The sequence below is a fragment of the Delphinus delphis genome, chromosome 16 (genome assembly GCF_949987515.2).
Source record: "Delphinus delphis chromosome 16, mDelDel1.2, whole genome shotgun sequence".
Taxonomy (NCBI): Eukaryota; Metazoa; Chordata; class Mammalia; order Artiodactyla; family Delphinidae; genus Delphinus; species Delphinus delphis.
Window position 1 is genome coordinate 13,997,780 of NC_082698.1, and position 11,282 is coordinate 14,009,061.

The 11,282-nt window shown below is 47.7% G+C and overlaps 1 protein-coding gene across 1 annotated transcript; it reads left to right on the top strand.

Moving 5' to 3' along the window:
- Positions 1-1,681: 1,681 nt before the first annotated feature.
- On the top strand, positions 1,682-7,733 carry SPMIP5 (sperm microtubule inner protein 5). The gene is given in 7 exon segments (XM_060034324.1): positions 1,682-1,736; positions 4,034-4,168; positions 4,171-4,251; positions 5,668-5,699; positions 5,701-5,864; positions 6,368-6,468; positions 7,588-7,733. Coding segments are annotated over 7 exon segments (714 nt in total).
- The last annotated feature ends 3,549 nt before the right edge of the window (positions 7,734-11,282 follow it).

The window sequence follows — 11,282 nt, forward strand, 5'->3', positions numbered from 1 at the left end:
CCTGAATTAATCCTTGTGGATGGCAAGTGCCCATGGCAAGTGTCAATTTGTAGTTGACAGTTTCAGTCCACTGAGATGAAGGCTCATCTCCCATAAAGTGAGGACGGTTAGGAGTACGGCGCCACCTTCCCAGCATCCTTCATTTTGGTGCTTTGTCCCTCTCTGCCCGGCTACCTGTCCTGGCCATCTGGAGATTCTCCTAGTAAGAGACACGAGGCTAGGAGGACAGGGGTGTGAGAAGCCCAGGGGAAGCCGTCTGGGACACAGGCCTCTGCTTCCCTCCCAGGCTGCTTCCCCCGCCCCTGCCAAGGCCTGTTCCCGCCAATCCTCTCCCCCCAGCCCAGGCCTCCCCAGTGTCTACATCAGAAAAGGCGGCTTTGACCCGGATCCCTTTGTGTACCCCTCCCCACAATTTCCAAACCCAGAGCGGCCTCGCCTGGGTGAGACCGTGTATTCAGAACGGAGAACAGCTTCGGAGGCAAAATATTTTCCAGGCAAATCTCTGCATCTCACCCCATAGACCGACGCTGAGCGAGTTCACTTGGGTTCACCAGTGGCCTCTGGCTTCCGGGCCGGACTTCTCCAGGAGGCCAAAGGGTGATGAAGGCGGGAGGGGCGGGCCCTAGGACCCCGAGGGAGGTATAAATGGTCCGACTCCGCCCCTTCCCCCCCCCCCCCCCCCCCCCCCCCCGCGGTCGAGGTGAGCTCAGAAAGGCCGGGAGCCCTGGTGGAGGCGGGCCAGGGCAGGAGGTCCAGCAGGGCCAGGATCCAGGCCAGCCCAGGTGAGGGCGGGGCGGGGCGGGGGGAGGGGGCGTGTCCGTGCTTTCTGACCCGCTCCCCGGCCATACCCCCAGCACACCCGCTTTCCGCGCTCTTCCCTTCAGCCTCCTCCAGGCAGGCCTCTGGGCTGGGTCTGCGGCTGCGCAGCCGGCCACGCACCCGCGGCACACTTCTGGGCAACATAATCCTGCCCCCAGAGTGTAGACGTCTTTCGGTCACACCTCCTTGGACACAGGGACCTTCAGACAAGTTACTTAACTTCTCTGTGCCTTATTTTTCCATCTGTAAAATAGGGACTCAGGTAGGAACTTAGCCTTAGGGCGGCCGTTAGCGTTTCACAGGAATACAGTCCTGTCTTCAGCCGTGTTGTAGCAGGTGTTCTTCAAATGTCTGAACTGTTTAAAAAATTTCCATCACTGCTGAGTAAACCTTGCCTGAGGCCCTCCCCTCCACCCCTGAGGCCACTTGTCCTGGCCACAAGGGCATGACTTTTGAGAGAGGAACTGGCTTGGTAGGGTAGGACTTGGAAGCATCAACAGATGCCAGATGCAGGACCTGGTCCATTTGGGGGCACCACAGGCCATCCCAGAAGGGAGAAGGGGTCTGGCTCGGGAGACAGCATCCACGTAAACTGGCCCTGTTCGGTCCGCCCCCCGCCCCCCCCCCCGCCCCATCGTGGACTCCATGCCAGCCTTTGCAACTTCTGATCCTTTCCAGCCACAGTTTACTCTAATTCTTTGCTATGTCCTGTACATTGCATGTTTAACAGCATCCTTGGCGAATTGTGGTGCTTTCTCTCTGTCCTAATCCCCGGGCAAGGTTATTGACGCCCAAGGGCTCTAGCACATGCGCAGTGAGTTCTCCAGGCAAGGACTTCCCTTCATTAACAGAGAGCAAAATCATGGGGTCTTCCAAGACCTTCATGAGACACCTGCCAATCACACCAGGCTACAGTGGTAAGTGGTGATGTGCCCTGCAGGGGGACCATGGTCCTGATTGCTGTCCCTGCCTTGCCCTCCTGTCCATGTCCGACCGGCTTGTTGGACCAGTACAGGCACTTTAGCTTTAAAGAAATTTGCTGAAAGTGTTTCATTGCTGAAGATGGCAGATAACTGGGTTCTGATAAGTGGGGAGATATAATCTAGGCAGATCTCCCAGGACATGGCCTGGCATGTAAGAAGCGCATAATTAATGTCTGTTATATACATTTGGACCAGGATAGACACAATGCATAAGCTGAGGCTCTGTCCTTCTTCCCAAGTTGTGCTGTTCTCATGAACTAGGGCTGTCCTTATGGTCCCATTTCTTCCTGTGTCCCCTAGAGGGATGGTGACCAACTTTTTTGGTTTGCCGGGAATGGTCCCAGTTTTAGCACTAAAAGTCCTGCATCCCAGGAAACCCCTCAGTTGTTGGCAAACCAGGACAACTGGTCACCCTACCTAAAGGCTTTTCCTCCTCAGGCTTCCGAGAATTTACTAAATCACATCCCTGTGGGTAACAAACCTGGTGGTCCCCATAGGCCCTCTGCTCTCACATATAGGTATTCTCGGTGGGGAGAGGCATGGAGAATATTCCAAGGTTGCCCATCCTCACCCTGGTCCTACTGGTTGGTTAAGAGAATAGGCTTTGGATTCTAATAAACTGAGATGCCAAGCTCTCCCTGGCCATTATCTATGTGATTGTAAGTAAGTTACTTACCTCTCTATGGTAAGTAGAAAGTTCTATTAAATGGTTGTATTAGTTTCCTAGGGCTGCTGTGTAAAACAACAGATGTCTATTCTTTCACAGTTCCAGAGGCCCAGAGTCTGAAATCAAGATGTCGGCAGGGCCGTGCTCTCTCTGATGGCCCCTGGTGTCCTTGGTTTGCGGCAGCATCACTCCGGTCTCTGTCCCCATCTTCACATGGCTCTTCATGCGGTCTTCTGCTCAGTGTCTCTGTGTCTGTGTGTCTCAAATCTCCCTCTCCTTTTTCTTATGAGGACACCAGGCACTGGCTTTGGAGCCCACCCTAAATCCATGATGATCTCATTTCCAAATCCTTAGTTACGTCTGCAAAGACCCTATTTCCAGATAAGTTCACATTCACAGGTACCAGGGGTTAGGACTTGGATAGGTCTATCAATTCAACCCATTACATGGGGTAGGGATAGATTCCTCATAAGACTGTTGTGAGGATTAAAGGAGCCAGCACACATAGCCTGTTTAAAATATCTTGGCCCTTAGCAAGACTCAGTAAGGGTAGCTTGTATTCCTATGTGTGTGTGTGCATATATCAGGTAAAATCTATGCAGATCAAAGTAGACCCTGATGGAGAAAGACCTCTGTGACAGGGCCCCTGGGTGTCTACGATCTCCTCCATGATGTGAGGGTATCTTTTAATTGTCCCAAAACTGGGGAGACTGGATAGTGGGGTGGAAGACTTCCAACACTGTCAAGAGCAGTTTAGTAATTGGATTCTTCCAGAGGAGGTTTCTTGCAGGTGCACAGGGTGAGGGTTGCTGCTCTCAACCCTGGGGCCAGGTTTTCTGGCCCTGGGGACAAGGGCAAAAATGGTGGGCTTCAATAATGGGATTGACTTATTTATGTATTGACAGTTCAAAGCCAAGTCTTAACCAGTTTTTCCCCCTTTGTTCTTTTAAAAACTGGTCTTATTATGGCAGCGTTATAGTACTTAGGATTCAGCATCCAGTTTAAATAAATAGTTGTGTTTTACCCATACTAATTGTAATGATTACATGTTATTTTGTGGGAGATGGTGAAAAATTGTGCTCGGGGTGGGTCTCACAGATAATGAATTTACCTTTTTGTGTAATAGGTCTCTGCTTTTAATAAGCCCGCAATTTCCCGGTGGTCTGGCAGAAAAGATCCCCAATTGCATTTGGGAAGTGTCAAAGAAAATAAGCTTTCTCTCTAAAAAGATGAATAATTTCAATTACTCCTTTGACTAACATTTTGGTCCATTAAATGCTTTCCCCGTTTGCCGTTTGGGCTGACATCAGGGGCTTTGCTATCAAAGAATATTACTGTCATTGCCTTTGTTGAAACGGGCCTTCCCTCCCCGCTCTAAGGTCAGTTTTTCATGGCCTTGGGAGGGCCCGGCCGCAGTGGAAACAACAGCGCGGCTCGTATTAATGGCCATTGGGAAAATGCAGTGTTGCCGGCCAAGGAAGAAACGGCAAGGGGTGGGCTGAGATTCTTGGGGCTTTGGGCAGGTTCTGAATCCCTCGCTGAAGGTCGTGATCGGCTCTTGCAGGCTTCGTGCCCTACCTTAGCTGCCAGGGCAGCTCCAGTGAGGACAACATGTCCCACTGTCTGAAAATCTTCCAGGAGAACACACAGTGGAGTAAAGACCAGCTGGAGGACTTACGCTGCACAGTGGCCACTGCCCCGAACTAAAGCCCGTCTGCTCAGAGGAGACGGTCCTGTGGACCCTGCACCAGTATTACCGGCGGTACCGCCCCTTGAGTCGTGGTACCGGCTCCCAGAAACCAGCCCCCCTTCACCCTGGGCCCAAGCACAGGGCCTGGCCGTCTTGCTGAGCTGCCACTGAGGGCACTGGGTCCAGCACAGTTCCAGGTCCCCAGGCGTCCGTGCAAAATGGAGAGGCTCAGTTTCTTAAAAGGAGAAAGAAACATTTCCAGGGGGAGAGGGAGACAGGTGGGGAGGAGGGTGCTAGGTACTAAGCTCCCTGGGCAGTCATCACAGAGGTTCAGAGAGCCGCTGTTGTCTCAGTAGGTACCGCTTTTAGTTGCTTTCTCTGTGCTGGCTACTGTTATTTCATTAACCACCCACGATGACCCTTTGAAGTCGATACTATTATTCCCACTTTAGAGCAGGTGTCCCTTGTCTGAGGTCAGACCTTGGTTTGAACCGAGCTCCTTCAGGTGCTGGCTGGGCGGGAAGGGGTTTTACACTGAATAACAGTCACAATGACAGTGACAAAGACAACTGACAGTATGATTGTATAATGTGAATCATCACAACAATGATTTGTCCTAGACTATTTTTAAGGCCTAAAGGCCTATAAGAAAAGTAATGGACCGATTGTCTTTATTATTATTACTGTAATTGGGGACTTTTCGAGAACACACGCTGACTCACATGTTTGGCGTGCTTTAAAAAATTTCCAAGTCATTACAAGGAACATCTGCCTAAGAGTTGGGATTTAGCCCAGCTCCATGAGTATCTGCTATGTGACCTAGGGCAGGTTGCTTCCCCTCTCTGGGCTACAGTTCCTTCATCCAAGGCACGGAAGGATGGACTAGACACTCCCTAGGGTGCCTTCCAGCTTTTAGGTTCTGGGACTCAGTGGCCTAATTCAATTCTTACAGCAACTGAAGGGCAGTTGTCTCACATCTCACAAATGTGAAATTACCAAAGGGCAGCCAGCCGGGCAGCTAGAGCCGCGTCTGCTGTGCTTTCTCCTGACCTGCGTGCTTCTCTTGATTCCCTTATTCATATGGTCAAAGAGCATTGTCCGAAGCTTTTTTTCTTTTTCCTTTTGTATTTAGTCTGAGAAAAGAGTGGGATCTGTTTAAGAGCAAGAACTTGGGAATCAGAGAGACCTGGGTTTGAATCCTGGCCCTATCCCTTCCTTGCTATGTGACCTTGGCCAAGACTTTCTTAACCTCTCTGAGGTCTCAGTGTCCTTCTCCACAAAGTGTAGGTAATAAAGGCACCAACTTCTTATGGTTTGTAAGAGAATAAAATGAGAGCCTATGCAAAGCCCTACCAAGGTGCTGGCACGCAACCGTTGGTAGCTGCCCTCACCACGTCTAGGGGCCTAATGCTTCCCCTGGGGCGATTGTTGGGATGCCAGCTAGCTTAGGAGCATCGCCCACTGTGTGGCTTCTCAAAGCCCTCAGGAAGCATGGCATCTTTTTACAGAATGCAAATACATAAAGAAACCTCTTCAGGAGCGCCCCCATCCCCGGCTGGGCAGGCTACCTACCGAGAGCCAGGGTCACTGAATTAGGCTGTGCCACGCGGTACACCGTCATGGCCAGAAACTGCTACAGGGACTTCCTGGACGTCATGGAGCAGGCCAAGAGAGCACACCTGAAACCATATGAGGAGGAAGTCTGGCTTGTAACTCAGGTAACAAGAACGAGGGGAAGAGCAGATCTCAGGCCAGGGGTTTCCAGATGCCCCCAGCCCAGCGCTAGGACTGTTTTTTTTTTTATGTCTCTTTTGTTTTACAGAAGGCGCTGTGTTTGTAATTGCAGGACTTGCCAAGTAGGCAGCCACGTCCTGCTCCCAACCTGTGCCCAGCAAGTTCCAGAAGCCTTGCTTCTGGTCTTTGCTGGTTTGCAGGGAGAGGCTGGCAGTAAAAACCAACTGGGGCCCCTGTCCAGGCAGCAACTTAAGGCTCAAGCATGCTGAGGAAGGGAGATGGTAGGGCACTGCATGGAGCGGGGGGCTCTCGTGGCCTCAGTTTTCCCTTCTGTAAAATGGAGATGATGATCCTTTAGGATAAATCGTAAGGATCAGAAATAAACACACCGTGCCCATGCGGGACCTGCACAGATTATATTTATTTTTATTATTAATGAAAGGAATAACTCTATGACTTTTGTTCTTACTTTAGAATATATTGAGTTAGGCCTGCAGCACCTCCTCCTACCCCTTCTCCAAAAATGTTGCTGCATGAAAGGCTGCTGCCAAAGTATCCGGATTTCTCTATTCCAGGTAAGGGAGGACTTTCCTTCCTTCCTGCTGGTTTTAAAAAGGGGATGGTTCCAATTTCTCCACATCTTTGCTAACGCTTTTTATTTTCTGCTTTTTTTTTTTGATATTAGCCATTCTAATGGGTGTGAGGTGGTATCCCTTTATCATTTTGATTTGCATTTTCCTAATGATTAGTGATGTTGATCATCTTTTTACGTGCTTATTTGCCATTTATACATGTCTTTGGATAAATGTCTATTCAAGCCCTTTGTTCATTTTTGAATCAGTTTGTTTGCTTTTTTGTTGTCAAGTGTTTGGAATTCTCTATATATTCTGGATACTAATCCCTTATCAGATATACAATTTGCAAACATCTTCTCCCATTCTGTGGGTTGCCTTTAGATTCTCTCGTACACTGTAGATGGGAATGTAAAATAGTTCAGCTGCTATGGAAAACAGTATGGTGGGCTCTTGAAACAATTAAAATTAGAATGACCATACACCCAGCAATTCCACTTCTGAGTATATTCTGGAAAGAATTGAAAGCAGGGTCTTGTAGAGATATTTGTACACCCATAATTATAGCAGCATTATTCATAGTAGTGTAACCCAAGTGTCCATCTAAGGATGAAGGGATAAGCAAAATGTCATCTATATGTACAACGGAATATTATTCAGTCTTAAAAAAGAAATTCTGACACAACCTACAAGACAGATGAACTTAAAGGACATTATGCTGAGAGAAATAAGTCTAACAGAGAAAGAAATAACATATGATTCAATTTATATGAGGTACTTAGAGTAGTCAAAATGAAAGACAGTAAATTAACAGTGATTGCCAGGACTGAGGGGAGGGGAGCACGGGGATTATTGCTTGATAGGTACAGAAGTGCAGTTTTACAAGAGAAGAAGAGTTACGGGGATGGGTGGTGCTAATGTTGCACAACAGTGTGAATGGACTTAATACTGCTGAACTGACACATAAAAATGGTTAAGATGGTGAGGATTAAGTATGTTTTAACACAATAAAAAAATTGTTTTCTAAGTAGAAAAAAAAAAAAGCGGGTGGGATGTTTGCAGTAGCCCCTCTGCCTCGCTGGGCCACCTGCCTGCAATTTGTGGGGCTGGTTTATCTTCCAGGTGCTAGGTGTCCTACCCTTGGAAGAGCCCTGATGGAGGGCCCCAGACCTCCGGTGAGGTGTGGCTGCGCTCAGAGGCCAAATGCCTTATGCAACGGGAGGAGTTGCACTCCTCCCGAGAGAGTGAAGAGCCACTCTCTTCAGTAAAGGGCGTGATAGGGTAGAAGTGGAGAGCCTCCCAAGGAGAGGCACGTATTAAGGGGGGCTCAGAAGCTCGCCATTCTCACGTGAGAGCCCCTCACACACCCCAACTGGCACGAGGGAAATTTCATAAGATAAGCATTTTTTTCACTGCCACCTGCAGCACCCTGACCGGTTGGTGATAACATGTCATTCACAATAAAGGCCGTTCATTGTCACGTGAGAGTAAAGAGGATACACTTCTCAGCATGCTGAGGCTTCTGTGGATGTTTCCCAGGTTATGCTGACCTTGCTGGGTGGAGCCCAGCTCTTCCCGATGCTGAGGTAACATTGCACACCTGGATCGGGCGCTCACTGAAGCCCTAGCCTGGCCGTCTAATGAGTCGGCCCCCATCAGCCACCTTGGGTTGTGGCATGGCAGTCCCCAACCTTGGCACAGGGCCATGCCCACCCCAACCCTGGTGTTTCACAATCCCAGTCCCCAGGAGAGCCCTGGCACACCAGCTGTACTGGTTTCCTAGGGCTGCTGTAATGGTACCCCAAACTGGGTGGTATGAGACAGCAGAAATTTATTGTCTCATACTTCTGGAAACTAGAAGTCCACGTTCAAGGTTTTAGCAGGGCCATGTGCCCTCTGAAACCTTAGGGGAGAGTCACCCCTTTCCTCTTCGCCACCTCCTGGGGGTTTGCTGTCAATCCTTGGCAATCTTCGGTGCATAATTCTAATCTCTGTCATCATGTGACTTCGCTGTGTCTCTGTGTCTTCACATGGCTGTCTTCTAATAAGGACACGAGTCACACTGGATTAGGGCTCACCCTTCTGCAGTATAACCTCATCTTAACCAGTTACACCTGCAACATCCTAGTTCCAAATAAGTCACATTTTGAGGTACTGGGATTAGGCCTTCAATATATCCTCCTGCGGGGGGCAGAGTGGGGGGGACACAATTCCACACATAACACTGGCTGACCTTTTATCACTGACAGGCACTCTCTCTGACTTCACTCTGCAGCCACTGGCATGAAGAATAAATCAAAAGCAGCTCCTGGGGCAGTGAGGCCATTGTTATCAAAAGACTCAAAACTGCCGGGCCGAAAGATGAACTGAGCCACACCTGAGCGTTTTTCCCAAGATGAGAATTTTCACCTGGGCTCCCTGGACCCCCAAGTTTCCATGGGTGGAAATCAGGAGTCATATCTTGGATGAGAAAAAAGAACTGGAATGAGAAAAAAGTTACATGTTTGTTTCACTAACCTCCAAGTGAAATATAATATTTCCTTTGAATGTAGGCAACAAACCCCAGCTGTACCTGTCACCTTAACCCAATAAAAATCCCAGATCTTTTCACATCATGTGACGTTTGTTGCAAACAGCTTGAAATAATGTTAATGTTGATGAGTACTTTATAATCACAGTTGTCATTGGAGCTACTATGTCTACTCTAACATTCTTCAACATATGTATAAGCAAACACTTATACGGCTATTTCACAAATTTGTTCTTTTTAGTATTTTGATAGTATTTCAATATAATTAGCTCCCTTTGTAATCTCATGTATTATACTTTATGCCCTTAAACACATTGTTCTGAGAAGAGGTCCATAGGTTCATCAGACAGCCAGAGGGTCTGGGGCACAGCAATGGAAAGGAACCTGTCCTGGGAAACAACAAAAGGCGTGTGTAAGGGGTGGTTTTCATACCAAACAACACCCCAAACCCAATGGGGTGTGGCATTACAATGCATCCTGTTATTAAAAGATAATGTGATAGAGGAATGCTATTGTGGAAAAACATTTCTGATGCAGTACATGAGAAAAGCAAGACCATGAGACAGGACAATAACAGCAAACCCATGTGTACACACACACACACACACACACACACGTCACTATGATCCTGTTTTTCTGTTTAAAAACAAGGGAGGAGTGGTAAAGGGAGCCAACCCATAATACTAACAGTGATTATTTGGATGATGGGGCGATTGGTCTTTTTTACTTTCTTGTGGTTTTTTCAATTTTCCACAGCCAACAGGTATTGTTTTCATAATCGGGAAAAAATGTTATTTTCCTTATTTGAATTGATAAGATCCTTATTTGAAGTGATTAAAAATCTCTTTTAGAGATTGCATGTTTAAAGAAAAAAGCCATGACTCAACAGACGTTAGCTGCTTTCTCTTTAAAGGGCCGGGACCAAGCTCAGTGAACAGGTGGGATTTTTTCCAGCTTTCCTAACACCCTGGGAGAGTGATCCCACAGCCTCAGGACGGAAGCCAGGAGACAGATCCCTCACCTGCCCAGGGCCGTGTGGTCCAGGCTGCTGCATCTCTGCTGGCCCCTCAGAAATGAAGAACACAGGAAGCAGTTCTGCCTGCTCCCCTCTCCCACACCCATAGAGTTTGCAGATTACTGCTCTAGACCCAGGGTTTTTGAAGTCTTTGCCCATGAAATTAGGGGATGTCGGGAGCGAAACCACTTCATGCAATTGCCTTCATCTTGATTTCACTCGCGGGATCGAATCTTGTCAATATTTAAGTCACTAGCTAATTCCTGGCACTGACCTTTAAGAAATGATTTGAGCAGTAAAACAAAAACACAAAACAACAACCCAGTAACAGAACTAACAAAATCGAATAAAGGCAATTAAAAGATTGTCTAATAGTATCTAATTCTTCTATAACTTCATGATTAAGATTATCAAGTTCAATGTGCATATCAAACTCCTTTTGTTGAAACAATTCCACATTGCAATTCTTTTCCTTAATCTTTATCCTTTCTGTTTCTCCCTAACCTGTAATTTCTAGAGGGTCGTCTGTCAGGGGAGGGAGAGAGGTGACTTTACTGCACAGCAAATTATCATTATTAGCACAAGATGCATCTGTAATGAGCTCATTCTTGCTGCTAAAAACAATTCTATTACCTGATAAGACAAAAATTCCCTCCATCTGGAAATGCTGAAGAAATGGAGGTTGTGAGTTTGTATGTTTTCTTATGACAATGGGGCCTTTTGTGGGGATAGTTTGAATTCTGTGGCAGTTAAAGTGCTCCTTTGGGGTCCCTTCTCTCTCTTTGTATTGGAGAATTGACAGTTTCCCCAGAGGTGGGATGATGGAAGGGGATGCCTTGGTTCCCTGTCCCTGTCCCACAGAGTGGTGACTGGTGGTTCTAAACAGGATCTCAGTTACGGCTTTAACCTTGTTCCAGCGCAGCTGTGAAGCGTGTGGCCAGGAGTCAGACACTCCTTGAGTTCAGAGCTCAATTCTGCTTTCTTCTGGCTGTGTGACTCTGGGCACTTTCCTTAATCTCTCTGAGCCTTAGATCTCTATTTTGTAAGGTGAAATAACAGAAAAGCCAACCCAGTCTCATGCGTTAAGAAGAGATTAGGCATGTAAATCTGTGCTCAGTAAATACCATCAATTACCATTGGGGTAAAGGGTCTTGGGGACATTGCTAGAGCTGACGTGGGTTGTGGGTGGGAGCGTGATGAGCCCACACAGTGAGTTCTCAACAGAAAAGGGTTCAGAACCAGGGCTCCTGGCCCCTACTGAAGAGTTCTTTT